Here is a 17,548-nt window from a genome sequence, read left to right on the forward strand (position 1 = left end):
AAAGAACACAAAGTATTTTTCATAATGGAGCCAACATTGGGTTTTTTTTTCTGTCCATCACTCTTCTTCTTTACATAATATGCCCTTTGGAACTACATTTTATTTCCTTCCTTGTATTTATTACTCGACGGTGTGTGCATATGTGTGCCCACACATACAAGTTTGTTATCACGGGACTGCACACAAACGCTCATCTGCTGCACTGATTTATTTACAGAGGCCCATTGAAGAATGACATTAACTCCATCCAAAGATACCACATTCACAGAAAAATCTAGTCCTACTTGAATACTCTTATTGGCATCGTTGGGACTGTAAAGGGGAAAAGGCTATAGGCAGACAAGGGTTTTTGAGTAAATGTGATATCGCTATCTTTTATTAGACCAACTAAAGAGTGGGGAAAATTGTTCTTTGCAAGCTTTCGGGAACAAACACCCTTCTCTAGACAGAAGGGTGTTTGTTCCCGAAAGCTTGCAAAGAACAATTTTCCCCACTCTTTAGTTGGTTTAATAAAAGACATCACATTTACCCAAAAAACCTTGCCTGCCTATGTCCTTAGACCAACATGACTACAACCAACCCCCCCGAAACATGGAGGAAAAGGCTATACTGTTAGCTAGTCTACGTCCCTCTATCTCATTGCTAGCGGTTCCTTCAGGCATGCATTAGTTTGCACAAAGATGGAAAAGTTTGCACAAAGATGGAAACATTTCTGATACTCCTTTACTCACTGAGACTTAAAGGAGCAATTTAGGTGTCAATTGCTTTGAGGTTTTATCTCCACAGTACTAAGATACGCAGTTGGGTCCCTGACCTCCCAACAGAGGGTCATCAAATGGGGAATGAACAGACCGAATGTTGGAGGGGCTACGATCTTGAGTTCTTGAAGCATCGGAGGCAGACAGTTGAGAGCTGGGAGGTGCAGACAGATTTCCTGGTTGCTGAAGGGTGGGTTATTTGTATTAACAAGTCGCTCTGAGCATTAGGTAAGATAGACATGCATGTAGAAGGTGTAAAACCTTTTTCTTGTTATGTCATTTCCCTGCCGTTAAGGTCAAACCATAATTTGATTTGAAAAGGCTGTTTTAAGTCAGTGTATCCAAGGACTCACCATGATGGCCAAAGGAATGTCTTAAAGGCCTCAAACACACGAAACCCTACTAAGCCATCACAGCTACCATATGGGATGAGTCAGTAGGCAGGAGGAGCTTCAGGTGGGGGAACTGCAGGATCCCACCCCAGAATAGGAGACGGAAAAAGGCCTCAAGCGGCAACACTTGGAGGGGTAACAAAGGCACAGGTAGTCAGGCCTAATGATAAGGAAAAATAAGGAGCACTGCTAGAACTGAGAGTTTGCAGGGCTGGCCCTATAGTAAGTATTATTTGGGGCCTAACAAACTTTGCAGTGTCTCTCTAATTGGTAGCAACCACTATATTCTTACTTAGCTACAATATTCTGAAATCCATACAGTTTATCCAGATGAGATAATAGTACTATAATTATGAAAGGACACAGAACAAATGAGTAAACTCACCCGTAATATTTCTTCCACACAGCTGGAGTCATTGGGAAGGCCAACCTAGATTAAAAAAAAAACAAAAACAAGAAGCAGCATTTAGTCAGTCAGATAATGTAAAGTTTGGTGATTATTAGTAACTACGAACTAAACAGATCTGTTAAACCACACCTCACAAGCCAATACATTTTTATTTCAAGTAGGCTGCATCCAATGATGATTATTAACAGAATTTCCCCATTTTATCAGAATACATCATTAGAAAGACCCATTTCTTCAAGATTATTTTTGTACTCTTTATATTACAAATGGTACTTTGAAAAGATGATGGGACACTGGTGTCTTCACAGATCAGATCTGGCATTGAAGTTGTTGGAAACTTTTTGAAATGATGAAGATGGCACCATTTTCCAATATACAGTTCTGCGAGAACACAAAGAATGGTTTAACTTACAGCATGCTGCCGTTTAGGGCAGAAGTGATAACAGTTTACAGTAAACTGTTATCATCAAGCATCTTATCCTACAGTTTAATACGCTAACAGCCCAGACAACTCTTAAAGCTTAAACATGTATTGTAGTAAAACACTGGTTAGATTATAAGAGAGGTTGCCGATTCTGTCGTCTCACTTCATTGGCCTGTTACAGGTTAAGTATCCTCTAAAGACTGAAAAGCACATAGGCATCTATCTTGAGAGGTTTGAGAGATCTTCCATCTCTCTCGAAAAGATACAATACAGCTACACACAGACTGGGTGCCCTTAAATCTATCCACTTAGCAACACAGTTCTTTAAATATTACTCGGGCGTAATACGGCTAGTATGCAAACTTGCCATTCCTCACTCTAAGCATAGGAAATAACACAAATACTTTAAATACCGGAAATTAATTGTACCACCTACACCTCTCAGGATCTTAAGAGTAATTACTCTGTGCTCTGTGTGCACCCACACATGCGCCCAATCTAGTTGTCCAATCTAGCTCTTGTATTCGGAGGCAACAGGAATTTTACCACTTCTTCTGAAACACTAATCCATATTTTGTTGAACTCTGGGCATTTTTACCAGGCTGAACTTTGCAAATGTTATTTTCATCTACATACAGCTACTTATCCTATCATTAATTCATGGCTTTCCTTGTGTTCTTTACCTATTTGTATATTGGTATATTTTGACGACATTACTCCTCCCGTTACTTCTCATGTTTACTGTACGTTGAACTCTGTCCTGATAAGTCATTCCCTCATCATGCGGCTGCTCTGTTCTGAACAGGTTCTCCAGTTTTTCAATATCTTGGTCAAGAAACACCCAAATGTGAACAGGATACATTCAGCTCTCAGTAACCCTGGCAGGAGTCCAGAGTAATTCTGCTTGCTTAATCTACTCCAAGAGCTGCCATCTTGTATGCATCTGTCCGGTTCTTAATTGACTTTAATTTCAATCCTATTTTCCCCCTTTTTTTTTTTTTACATCATAATTTTAAAATTCCAGGACTTCACACTGTTACACACCTCTCCTCTCCTCCTACTCCTCTTCCTTTCACTTGGACTAGGTTTTTATTTTCTTGCTCTCTTCTACAATCTTAGCTGATCTTTATTCAGTTTCTTTTTCAATGTACCATAAATGGCCTCTGAACTCCGGTACACAAAAGCCCTCTCTCCATTTAAACCCACCTGGCCAGCCCCAATTATGATTTGCATTGCACTGCATTGTGAGGTCTATTCTGTGCCGCTCTACGGCTAGTCTGCAGGGGCACGCGGTACTTCTCCCGTTTGACACAGCCCTCCTAACACATAGCATCGTGTAAGCTGCCAATGCTTCAGCAATAATAATAAATAGGCAATATTAGTTTAATAAAACCCACTAGATATTATGTGATCTCAACCAGGCTCTGCTGGCAACACTTGCTAATAACTTTAAATGATTATGCATCCATTTAATTGTGCTAATGGCAAAGGAGGTTTTAATGACCTGACAGGACTTCTGTTCCCTTTGGCACTGCTTTGTTTTGAATTGTTGGTATTAAGGTAATACAAGATGTCAAAGTGCTGTGATTGTCATACAGAGAGACCCAAGCAGGAGCTGGCACAGAGTAGAAAACATTTAGATTAATGCAAAACATTAAAAGAATAATTATTACAACATGGATATCACAGAGAAGATCAATGTAAGCGTCTTTCAGTACATTACTATTAATGGATTTCTAAAGAAACGAGACCATTTTTCTACATTCATACTGCCGCGCCACGTGCCAAGGTACTAGAAAAGCACAGATCTACCAGGAGCTTAGTCTGTCCTGAGCAAAAAAGATCTTTCAACGTGTGAATCAGAAATTGCAAGTTAATTGCCCATAAACACTTGCACTCAACTAACATGTGTACCTGGCCCACCACGGCATGTTGCAGGATCCAAGCAAAGATTCATCAGGGCGGAGCGACATATAGCAAACGCAGTATTCAGAGCCGCCACCAGCATTAGTGCGCTAACAAATTAGTGTTCGAAGTTGCATTAATAAACTGCCGCATTCATCCAGGAGTTTAATCAAGACTGGATGTCCCATATGAAGTACTACTGCACTCCCAATCTAATGAAAATCAAATGGTTTGGGCTCTGCCAAGTGATTTTTTTTTTTTTTTTGTTCCATAATCTTTTAAAAAAAAAAGAAACTTCAAGCCTTTGGGCTCCGATTTGTAGACACTTTCTGAACCATGCCAACTCTGTGAACAACATGCCCTGACTTAGCAGGACAGAGATCCCAGGAATTATGTTTCAGTAAAGACCGACTGCTCGCAGTTCCTACCATAAGCTCTTTTCTCAGTCTGAAGTGTATTCATGAACTTCTGATTGAAGAACAGTTAATATTACATAAGCTGCAGACATAAGTCCTGAGGTAATGTAACTTCAATCAAAACAAAAAGATTTCACAACAGTTACATGGTACACTGAACTTCATTTTCCAATTTCATTTTAATCTGGCAAACCTCCTTTGCGTCAAAAGACTTTGTGTTTACTTTAAAAGATTGCTTCCAGCCAAAAAAAAAAAAAGAAAGAAAGAAAGGTCAGATGGCCAAAATATTCCACTTTAAACAAACTAATACATAAGGGTCTCTTCACATTTCAGCCTCACAAGTGGAAGACAGAACCTAGATGATGTGGCCCCAAAGGGTTTAATGTTCAACTTGGATGGCACAAGGTTAAACTGTGGGGGAACAGGATGCAAAGAGGGGAGGGAAACAGGAATCAAGGAGAAGGAGACTTAACGTTACGCAGATCAAATGACAGTGGGTGAACTCTTACAAACTCTGATGAGTAATGCTCATCTAACCTGCCATTTATTCACTCATCAGTTCTTTGGCTCCACTCGACTTCAGAACAATTTATAACCTGCATGAGCTCAGGTTTTGTTTGCTCTACATGGAAAAAACTCTGTAATGTGCCCACTCCCAATCAACTACATCAAATCAGTGTTTATTGACGTGGGATTCTGGCAACTTTTTGGAAATGCCAATATTTGGGATTTTGACTTGGAATAAGACCAGCAACAACTTCCACCACGTTGCTGGGAGACCAGAAAGCACACAGTCTTGCAAATTCAGATGCAAGTTTGGTGACCACCATCATGCAGTGGATAATCTTTCTGCTGGGACTGAAGTATAGCACTTTCTTTTCATCAGGATCAACTGCTCATAAATAGTTCTCTTGTCTTTTGAATAACATCTAGCATTCAAAAAGTAAATGAGTACAGTATCCCACTCTAGGCACGTGTGCTTGAATACCTACTGTATGTCAACAGCTCCACTTCTGATGCTAGATCCTTTATAGAGGAACCTATTTGGACTCCAGAGAGACGTAACTCATGTTGCTGTTTACTCTTTTGGGCACAAATTGATTTCTCACTTGCTGGCATGAGAAGATCTTTGCTTGGCCCTTGATTGATCAATTCTAGCATGCACAGCAGGATGAGAAGAGGAAAACTCTAGCAAATCAGTAGTGACACGGGGACTGTAAAGGAAAAGCCTAAGTTGAAGAATGCCTTCAGTTCCTGCAACACCCCTTACAAATGGAGGGCACTTCTAGGTTGATAAATATTGTGATGGAAAGTGGGTCAGTCGGTACTAAGAACAGCACAGCTCCCAGACATGGTGGAGAGAACAGAGTTTCATCTGGTAAGGAGGGGAATCCAACGCTAAGCGCACATCCAACCGTATCCTTCCAAGGTGCCAGTATGATGGATTGGTTAACAAACAGCTTTCAGCCAAAAACACCCATCTGGTTATGTAGCAAGAAAATTACATAGCGATGAAGACAGACTGGCAGAAGTAGGGGTCATTACTGATAAATAGTACATTTCTTATGTCATGCCCTCCAGGCACAGTAGCATTTTGTTGTTTCTCTTTGTACTTGTACTTTATCCAGTTTTACCGTATCTTCACTAAACTCAGAGGACCAGACACAGTATTCCAGCTGCAGCGCAATGAAGACCATCTTCCTATACAGAACTGAAAACATGCATGATATAATATAAAACATAACGCAACATAAATCTTGGATTTCCTTCGTTCCATAATGGTATTGCACAGCAAGTTCACAGTTGCTTTCTCTCTACTGCTATCCCTAAGCCTCTTTCAGATAGTCTGTCCTTCAATTAGTGTCTGTAGATATTTCTTCTCCAGACATGGATTGCTTTACATTTATGAATGGTGAATTTAATACTACTGCACAGAGTCCACTGTACTAATCATCCCAGGTTGCTTTACAATTTAGTCCTTCCATATATTTCCTTATGTCATTAACATTTTGATTCTGAAAGGATCATTCCTGTTAAAGGTGCCTGAAATAGATGCTAGGCTAAATTGAAGAGCTGGGACTTTCCTGGCCTTCCCTTATTCCCTTTAGTGCAAACAGGTACGAATAGGTACAGCAAAAGAGCAAGAACTGAATAATGATGGTTTATTATTTATTTGAATAAATAATCTGAATAATTATTTCCTTTTTGTATATCTGATCTCCATGAGGTCAGCACCAATGTGTAACAGGACTGTATATCTGGGGTCTGCGGCAACTGAATGGAGCCAAATATGGTGGTATTCTACTAAATCCAAATAAAGCTGACCCTCTTGGTATTTAAATAAGTGTTTATATTTTTCGGGGTTATTAACTTCCCAAGGAGTCATTTATGGGTCCCAAATAAAACAAATATGCTGGTTTCTTATTGTGCCTCTGCCACCCAGGAACCTAAATACCATGAAAGACTAGGCTACACATTATTTCACCCCTTAAAACTCCCTGAAGCGTATTTAAAAGTCAGTGAGAAACCTACATAAAAATAAATATTAAAAAAAAAAATGCAATTAAAGTCATACCTGAAATCCGAACATAGACAGCAGCCTATGTCCTGGAAAAGTTATGCCAAATATCCAAGGTCACTAAAATCTGAGCAATGCCAATTATTGAACCAAGTTCTATAGTTAGTTAAGTTGGTGCAAACTTGACTGAGGCCAATGGGTTGTGTCAGTGGAACTCAGAGAAGCATCTGGCCTCTTCTCTCACTTCATATGAATTAGGGAGCAAAGCAATTTTATGACCTGATTCAAGGGCCACTGCAGTTGTTAGAAAGATGCCTGCTAACTTCAGTGGTCTCTTCAAAAGGTCTCTTCACCAGAAATTCAAGCTACCAGCCAAGGATAGCTTTAATTTTTCACACAGAAGCAATGACATACTCATCTCCAATCACTGTCTCTATCAACTAAGTAGAATAACAAGAGAGAACAGAATCAGAAGGAATTACAATTTATCGATGGAAACTGAATGGCATAGTTTTGGAAGATCATTTCTACAATCATATCTGATTATCAAACGGACCATCACACTGCTCAGAGTCAAACAAAGGCGCATTTGCAATCTTGTGGTTTTGTTCTGACCAAAAACTTCTACTTCCTGGAACACAAGTTATTTTTGCTTGCAAATAAAAAATGACTGCAAAAGTTAGCCCTGGTAAGCGGTATAGCATGTAAACACACAAACATTGAAATAAGTGCTTATGCTCCTTCACAGGATAACAGTAATACTGATAATCAATTATATATTTATATGCACCATAATCACTCATTTAACCCATTCTCCTGTATTTTCACTTTGCCTTTGAAGATAAAAAGCTGTTACCAGCTGATAATAAAAGGCATATCAAACTAAGATGACTGCTGCACTTGTACTTTTTAAATGATAAAGCCCGACTAACAGACTCTGTGACCCCCCCAGCAGTGCGAGACACGCAGTGTGCCAAATGTAAAGATTCAGGGTCTGTTTCTCCCCTTATAGTGCTGGAAAACAAATATAACAGTGCGGAAGTTGGGACTTCAGTAAATGAATTTTTACATGAACGTAAAAGTGCCGTAAGCGAGAGGAGAACGTGGCCATTAAAGTCCGTGTAGGTCTGGGGACAAATTCGACCTTTTTCTGAGGCCTTACTTCTAGCAAAGTAAAATGGCTCAATCTGATGCAACTTGGATTCTGATCTCATTTCCATCCTCTTTGTACTCACGTGGGTTCACTGACTTCAACTAACTTACTCCTGCTACAGACCAATATGAGTGAAATCAAAAGCGGGGCTCATGCGTGTAAAGTTCCAGTGAAATACCCAGGGATATTATGGATCAGATGGCGCTCTTTATGACAGCGGAGAAACCTCTACTGATGTTGCTGAAGCTGCATCAATGCAACTTAAACACTATTTGACCGAGTGTATTCAAAGTTATGAATTTTTGTTTTTAATTTTATATTATTTGATTTTTTTTTTCAACACAAACCATCTTTTGTATTGATACATCTTAAATATAGCCACATGAATACAAGGCAAGGTTTAGCCTGTTTGTTTGCTGTTGAGCAGGTATGAATATCCTCATTAAAAGAACACTTCCTAGTTTTTTTTATAGCAGTTTGCAAAGACGCAGCTGCAGGGACAATGCAGGGACCCAAATTAATTGCTTGAAGGTTGCAGCAAATTAGTCATTTTCGTATGTCTCTTCACCATAGTCGTGACTTGCAAATTGCATTTTCCAACTGCCTTCTTATAATAGAAAGCCACAAGTCAAAGGGCAAAAAACATGGGGCCTGCATGCTGAGGAAACAAAATCATCTTTTGGAAACATCTACAATTTAACTATTAATGGCTAGGTGCCCATGTTGACACACGTATCTTGCAAATATTTTTAATAGCTGACAATACAAGAAAAAATTGCTGATAAAAAGAAAGACCGATACAAGGGATGTGAAAACAATGGAGCTGTTTGCATATTTATGAGAAATTAATCCTAATTCCACCTATCTAGAGAGCGTGGTGGTGCCCTTATTAAATACTAAAACATATGATTATCTCAACTGCCACTGGATGACACTATTACCTCACGTATGTGGAGGTGAAATAGCACATTTTGGACAGTATATAACTTATAACAAAGAAAATGTGAATTTGAACGGGATCTTTACCGCTCCCCTGTTACTTACATTTCTTATTAAAATGCTTTGGTTTATTAATGCCAGGGCCATTGCTAAATGTATTCAATGCAGAAGCCACATACTTTTATTAAGCTTCTGAAATCTCTCAGATCTTTGTGCACTTACGGTACGTGCGGTTTAACTGCTCACTAAAATAAAAAGATATCTAAGAATAACTCACTTCCATTAGATTTATAAATCACATTAATTAATTCTACATCTCCACTGGTGTAGAGACCAAACTCTAATGCGAGATCTAATTAAAGAAAAGGGGGGGAAAAAAACCACTGGAATTGAAACACAGAAGTAACTGTTTAGCCTCAAATTAATGAGGCGCTATGCTAAGCAAGAATGTCCATAAATCCCTAATGAGGATTTTAAACACATTAAAACTTCCTAATACAAAGTGTTTGCCTTCCTTTTATCCAATAACAAATAAGCCAATAATTTTCTGCTTCTAAATGACACTATTAACTGTCATGGCATGTTTTATTTGACAAACCCTCCATTCAAATACAGTAAAACCAATTAATTTGCCTGCTGTGAAATGTGTTTCTTGATAGCTTTTATGTGATTTCTCTTCTCAAAGAAATGTAAATAGGAGGTCAATGTAGGTGCCTGATTTTGCTTAAAAATATGCTACAATAGCTATAGATTTTCTAGTCAGTTTGCATTTCAAATGAATTGAAAGATAACCTCCATTTTCAGGTCATCAATCACATAATGGTCTCGTGATAAGTAAACAGTTACAGCGTAATAGTTTTATTACAAGAAAATGGTCACATATTTGAGATGTGATAGTTGCAAAATTACCACTTTGTTCAGTTATAAATAATGGTTCTCAATCACAGCATTTAGCCTCTCTGACTTCGTTATCAGCCTTGCTACCACATCATCTTCCCACCCAGCTTCATTCAAAAAAAAAAAAAAATCAAAAAAAAAATCCCAGAGCTTTGCATGGAGGAAATTGTTTCTTAAAACGGGAGTTGAATTCCATCGCTTTTAGCTGAAAATATGACAACGCGCTACCTATTTTGTGTTGGCAGAAAAATCAATAGAACAAATAAAAGATATTTCTGTGGTTTTAAGGGCCCCAGGGGCCATTCCTATCCAGTTACGAGAGAAAGACAAGACCCTGCTACGTCTGCCCCATAATTAAGGCCCAGCTGAATCTTTCTGCTCTCCCAAGGCCAAGTCGCTCTGGAGGCTCAGCCTGCTGCTTGGGCTCGTTTTCAGTCGATGCCACGATGTGAATGATACCGCATTGTAAATGGAAGGCAAAAGAGAGGATAATGCATGGCATACCATGCTTTATGAGGCCTAACTGCATGCCAATTAATCTTTACAATATATGTACGGTCCCATCAGGCCTTGCATTGCATCACAGTCACGTGAAACCTGGGGTTTATCTACCCTTAAAAAAAAAAAAAAAAAGACATTTTGAAAGGAAAAGGGAATCAATAAAACAAAGATGCATCTTGGTGCTGGACCTGACATATGTGGCTGCTTATTTAAAAGGCTGCAAGAGAGCATTGACTAAAACAAGGTAATTTATGCACCTGACCATAACAGCTGATTTTCAAACTTGTACTTTTTTGCACGTGCAAAGAAAATCTGCAAGCAAACGCCGAAGGGGATCACCAAGGCCTTCTGGCACAGACAAGGCATGTTCATGTGAAGTGATACTGAGGAAAAAGAAAGGCAGGGAAAGGGCTTTGCAACTCTATTAACCAGCTTTCCAGTCTCCCGGATGTGTTCTATCACACGGTATATAAACAGAGATTACCAGTTATGCCAACCGTAATGTCTGCCAGCACAATCTGGTTTTTTGGGAGGAAGTCGCAAGGAGAAATATTTATATGAACCTATGTCCATATGCATATATGTACACATATTCAAAGAAGTAGGAACATTATAGAAATATCTGTCTTCTTTAAACTGAACCCTAAAGAACAGTCAGGATGTCCACCTGAAGCAGTTGGGACAAGTGAATTAAAGTGATCCTTTCCCTGATCTACACAATTTAACAAAAAGGTACGCTCTTATCTTAAACTTTCACCTAATCAAAATTCAGAAGTAAAACAGATTTTAAAATATACAAGTGACAACTGTGTTTGAATACCTGAGTGTATTTTTATGATGAACTTCAGACTTTCTGGGCCAGAATCCGTTTACCATCATACCTGGGTCAACCAGCATCAACTCGACTGGCATCAATCAAGTTTACGAAAGTAGGAAACTGCTGAAAGCTCTAAGAGGATCACACAATGCAAACTGCATTTGGCTCATTTTTTATTCCAGCTCCGTAAGCAAAGTTTGAGCTGAGCTGAAGAATGCGACAGTCTGAGCTTAATTTGGTTGATTGCATCTAAATAAAAATGTATTTATAAAAGCTGGTGTGACCTGATTCGGCAACGATATCCAGCAACAAACCACTTCAGCATCTACCTCCTAATCGAGAATCTGGATTGGGCTAAAACCACCTGACATCATCTCACTTGTGACCTTTTCAGCTGCCAAAGCAGACAGATTTTTATCCTGCAAGATGCAAGCCAAAGCCTCACAGGTGCAGTGCCAGAGCATTACTCCATTTTACTAGACAGTCATTGAAATGATAATTCAAAGTTCAACTTACTTTAGCATTTTCTGCTGAAATACTTTTGGCAGCCCAGGGCAGAAAGTCGAAATCTGGTTTCCAATGGAGACCATTTCCAATGGTTTCTAAATGTTGGCAGGGAAAATTCCTTATTGTCAAAGAGATCAGCAGATGCCGACTTCCATTAATTTACTTTCGGTGACTGCTGCTCACTTCAGGAAGCCTTTCTTTACCTAAGGATGTTGACCTGCTGCTGGACCCCATCAAAAACAGACAAGAAGAGACACTGATATATTAGGAGACGGGGGACACTTCAGGGAAATTCCCTACAGCCGCCTTGGCAGATTCCACTGCCTCCATTTATTCTGACTGATGCCATAAGCAGAAAAACAAGATTTGTAGAGAAGACGTATAGCTGGAATCCGTAAAAGCTCCAAACTCAAGATAAATAAACCTACCCATATGTATTACGCTATCAAGAGTCATTCACGAATCTAAAGGATCAGTTGAAGGCCTGTTCTCTTCACAAACAGACTGTCATAAAAGCAAAGGGGACTTCTGAATTGGAAATAACATCACCATCAGAATGAGACAATTCCCAGTAAATCCTTTGTTCCTTTTTTTTTTACATTGCCCAGAGGTCTTCGGGCAGGACGTCCCTTATAAACAACAATTTATTATTACGGCACTAATCTCTAAACTATCTAAGCAAGCATTTAAGTGCGCTTGTACGACATGTTTCATTAAATCCTAACTGTCTTCTTTCTTCATTTTACTGGCGAGCCTGAAAAACAACGCTCGGCATCTTATCCGGATGCTACAAAGGCCTTTCTTTTTAAATGGCATCTAGCACCTATTATACAATGATATGCTATTCTATCAACATTTTCAAGATTACAGTTTTATCTCCTCTATAAATTATACTCCATCCCTATCTGTGCGCAGTTTCTTAAATCCCTAATGCCAGAATATTAGCCCCTTAATTCAAGGCACTGAGAATAACACTGCAATGATGTATGAGCAATGGAAAGAAAATGGTAATATGAAAACAGGGACAATAAGAGGTAAATATTCAGCATGACACGTGGGGATTTAGCCATGCGATTCCCATTAATGTTAATGGGAGCTGAACAGTTACGCTGCCAAGCACCGCAACTGAAGGTTTACCCCAAAGACTGTATTATGTGGGCGAGCGCCGTGTTTCATTGAGAAGAAGTGATCTTGTTTCTCAGTTCACTGTTAAGGCAAGTAGACAACTGGCAACTATTATGGATCACAGATCTCACCTATAAGAAACGCAGCTCGGAAAAATCAGGATAATAGAATACCGGAGGGGTGTCACAAAGATATTAGTCATCTTTCTTCACCTTCGGAAGGCATTTGCTTGGCAGTATTTGTATCTCTAAGTCAGTACTTCTGTGTTCAAACCCCTGTCTGAGGCACTGCCAGCTGCATTTGTTTAAGACTTGCATGTGCACGTGTGTGTGCGCGTGTACATGACTGTCTACTTATGTGGCTATTCCTTCTCCCCTCATTCCTTTTCTTCTTCAAATTTATGGCCAAGAAACATGTAATGTCCTATAGATTGGCAGACAACGTTCTTTGGGCAAATCCTATATCTTTTATTAGCCCAAATAAAATGGTTGGAAAAATTCTCCTCTGCAAGCTTTTGGGTATAAACACTCTTCTTCAGGCTGAGGAAGTCTGCAGTTGCTCTGTGCTCCAACTGCAGACTTCCTCAGCCTGAAGAAGGGCGTTTGTACCACAAAGAAGAATTTTTCCAACTATTTTAGTTGGTTAAATAAAAGATACTGGATGTACCCAAAGAACCATGTCTGCTTATGTCCTTAGACCAACACGGCTACAACCCACACCGCTATAGATTGTCACTCATTTTAATTCCTGCATGTAATACAGACCTTTATCAGTCATTCCACTTGTGGCCCCCATCCCAAGTAGCACCCACACTTCAGATACCTCATACTGAGCTATGGCTGTGGAGCTACCATACAATACTGTGCTCAACCCACATATCCTGCCATTGGTCCAAACCGTAACTCCCAATGTTACCAGTGGCATCAATGGGACAATAAGCCCTATTATAAACATTTTACAGAGGAAATATAAAACACTATTTTCTTTAAAAAATATTTTATGCCTAATAATTGGACAAATGATCATTTATTAAAATAGACAAGTAATTCTGGAGCCGTAGGAACGGGCAGGGGTGCGGGACCCCAAGACCTGGCTCTGATGTGGCCTTACACAAATCAATTAACCTCTCAGAGCCACTGCGACCTTGCTCCACCTATAAAAAAGGACGAGCCTTACCAGGGCAGGTGGGGTCCTTAGGGTTTAATGCATGGAGGTGCTTTGAGATCTCCAGGAGGAAGGAGTTACAGAGGAGTGACGTGCACATACAAAGCTGTACACAAATGGAGATTCCTGACTAGCCGTAAATGTCAATCCCCAGTAAATGGTCTGACCTTTTTTCCCTATTATTTCCTTTTTATAACTGAAATCAGGCCTGACATACTGAGCATTTCAGGGGGAAAAAGTGCAGCTTGGGGATGAGTTTGCAGCCTTATGCCTCACATCACATCCTTGCAAAGCAACAAGCTCCCAGAAACGTTTTGCCTTTGTTCTTAAACACTAAGGGACTCGCAGCATCAGTTTGCTGGCTGACCTAACAAGCCAATAAGCTTATTGTCAGCATGCCTCTGTCATCCATGGGGGCTCCCTTTAAAGGAATTGCCTTTATTGAACAAGCAGCTAAATATCAAAAAACACAAGGTAGCTTATTCCAGAGCTGACACCCTTCAAGAAGCTATTCTTTCTGGGGGAATCTCACTCTTGTACACAGTGATGAGACAAGGCTTATGCAGCACTTAAATCCCATTTAAGTCCCATTTTGAAGGCTTGAGTGAGGAAAGCAAAGCCCTGGTCTTGGCTGTACGACAAACAGCCAGCCTGTATGTGGCTGGGAACGCAAGACAAGTGGGGTTCATGATTCTGGGTCAGCCGGGTGCCCGGGGAGCTGCAAATCGTGGAGGCAGCAGTGACTTCCAGGTGCCGCCCTGCCTCTGGCACGATTGTGCAGCTCTGGCAGCAGCTACTACTTTTTTCACCCTCCCCCGAGTCAGCGCCATTGGATGCAGTGATGTGGTCCCTACAGGCTCCGGCTCCCCAAGCAAGACACTGTTTATCCCTTTATCGCAAAACTTCTAAGGTTTGAAGCATACATCATGTCTGCAGTCATAAAGTTACTAGGGACTGGCAGATGCTACCAGTCCTACTGCTATCGGAGGTCGAGGGACACAGGTGGTCTCTTTGAGTCGAACGAAACCAAAAGAAGGCAGATGACATTAGGCACGTATCTCTGCCCAGGCTGACAAAAACTGAACAGAGAGAAAACATAAAACCAAAAAGAGTTAATGAGGGACAGTCTCCTCTCATACCGTACACTCCCACTTTCCAATTATAATGCTGCAGCACCAAGCACCATCCTCGTAGGCAGTCTAGGGATGAAGTTAGCTTTATGATGCCAAGGACCTGGAGACCACCTTCCTGCGTTGGCTCTGCAACTCCTGGGTCAACCCACATTCCCACTGAAAACGTAGGACTGAAGGGTGAGGAAATGCATCATCACATACTTCTACTGCTACTGGCACAACCAATTACTAGGCTTGTATACTAGCCTGGTTATCTGATCACAGGCCTGGGAGTCAGTCTCCTGAGACATACTAGGTAAAAGTAGAAGGTACATTGTTTAATTGCTGGTGTGGGGGGGAGAACTGGAACAAACCTGTAATTTTCCTTGACTTTTCAATAAATCAAAATTTTGCAGATTTTCTGATCAATAGGAATGTTTTGTTCTGACAAAACAGAATTATCCTCATTAGTTTTCAAATCCTCCCCCCCCTAGTTTTCAAAGAGTGAAGGGAATTTTGAAATCAAGAACCATTGCAAATGGGAAAGTTGAAATGTTTCATTTTGAAAATGCTGCCCTTGGCACTTACCGTGTTTTTATAATTTCTCAGAATTTTTAAAATGTGGTGACAAGGACAAATGTTGGCAAAATGTTTCAGTGTCACCAAATAGGCATTGTTATGGAAAGTACTGCTCGGTTCTAGGAGTCCCCTCATATCTGACGTGCTCGCATTCGGCTGCTTCATCAGGATGATGGAAAGGGTCAGTTTTCCTTCTATCAGCAACCCAGAAGCCTAGAGTTCATGGGGACTGCAGATTCCTTGGGGAATGAGGAGGTCTCATTTCCAATGTGACTAAATTGATGTTTGCAAATTAGCCTAGAAAACTGCATAAAATGAAATGAAGAAACTCTGAGAAATGAACAAACCGCCAAATTTTGATTGGCTGGTACCAAAAAAAAATAGTCTTGTTTTAATTGGCTGAAGGGGGAAAGCTGTCATGTTTTGAATGGCTGACGGGGAGAAACTGTTGGCATAATGATGCCTTCTCAGGTGATAAAGCTCCAAGACTTAATTCCATGTGTCACTGTAAGATAACACACAGTCATATGCATATGATCTCATCAGTCCTTTAGGAGACAGGATTTTACTTGACATTTTGTCATATTAGTTGGGAGACTTTCTTAATATGTTTGCAAAACACACAAACAAGAAGGAAAAAAAAAAAAAAAAATCAGCCGAAGCCCTAAACTAGAGACCACTTAAAGGAATATCCAATCATTCTAATCACAGTAATGGCATTATTAATTGCAGCACAAAAATAGATAGACATTAGACAACTAGCTGGAATTCCCTATTTCAGTAATGTGTTTGCTTTACATCACTGATATATTTATCTCTCTCTCAGTCAGCGATGTGTGCGCTCACGTTTGGCTTGCCACGTTTGGCAAACACACAGTGTTTGCCCATCACCTATCAGTTTGAGAACCAGGACTGTCTAGGGTGAAAACTATCCGTGTTGCCTCACCCACCCTTGCCATAATGCTCTTTCTGAACCCTGGTTGTAGGCTCCATCCTTCATATCAACTTCACAGCTTATAGCTTTTCACCATTCCACCTCTGGCATTTTGCAAGAAGCCAATCCAGGACTTCCTGAAAAGACAAGTGAAGGTGAATACCTCACTGCTTCCCTGTATTGTAATAAAGGGGGGCAACTGGGGCAGCAACCCCAGACACTGCCTTTGAGGGGGTGCAAAAATAGCTATGACTGCACTGGCAGCTCATCACACGGCCCTGATCAGCACTATGGCAGCTGGCACTGCCCTGGGCATTACAGGACTGCCCAAGGCATGGAGCTGCCCAGCTATGCCTCTGCTGTTTCCACATCCATGCTGCTCCAAAAAAGGGTAAAGCTCTGGGTGCCAAACTTTTTGTCACAATAGCCCTCTATGAACACGCTCATGAATCCCAACACGCCGCTGACAAACTTTTAATCGAAAGCACTCCAAAGATGCCATCTGTGGACTGGTTACCTTGCAGATCACGTTTTGGAAACCCTGGGGGAAGGTGAAAGGCCTTTCTAGGGTCTGCCCTCATCTCTATATTTGGGGATTCCTACTCCCTGCACCTGACACTACCTTCCCCAGTGCATGGGGTCGGTGAAAGCCACTCCTGGTCCTCAGTTTTGCCAAAGGAGAGCGCGTGAAATTGACCCGATCCTTGTCAGTTTCATGGCTGCCCACGGGGCTGGAACCGCCTAGCAAAATCTGACAGGATTCTGGTTCAGTGTCATTCTGCTGTGGGTCGGGCAGTCTCGCGAGCACTGAGACTCAAGCTGAGCATCGGCAGTCAGGACAAGGACAGTGCATTCGTTTACACAGAGTTCACGTTGGCAAGGTTTGTGCCTCAATCGCAAAACCCGATCCTGAGTGTGCTGAGGCGCTGTGGCAATGTGAACAAGACTTGAAGCAGCTCTGAACTGGCCCCTTAAAATACCTCTTCTACAGGGGGCCT

The 17,548-nt window shown here is 40.8% G+C and overlaps 1 protein-coding gene across 4 annotated transcripts in view; it reads right to left on the reverse strand.

Annotated features, from left to right (window-relative positions):
• Positions 1–17,548, reverse strand: part of AFF2 (ALF transcription elongation factor 2) — a 530,167-nt gene that overhangs the window by 184,835 nt on the left and 327,784 nt on the right. For all 4 annotated transcript variants that reach the window (XM_059732873.1, XM_019492849.2, XM_019492848.2 and 1 more), the window contains one exon: positions 1,536–1,580. In XM_059732873.1, the coding sequence (XP_059588856.1) occupies positions 1,536–1,580 (45 nt within the window). The remainder of the gene's footprint in view (positions 1–1,535; positions 1,581–17,548) is intronic.

Source organism: Alligator mississippiensis, chromosome 8 (genome assembly GCF_030867095.1).
Source record: "Alligator mississippiensis isolate rAllMis1 chromosome 8, rAllMis1, whole genome shotgun sequence".
NCBI lineage: Eukaryota > Metazoa > Chordata > Crocodylia > Alligatoridae > Alligator > Alligator mississippiensis.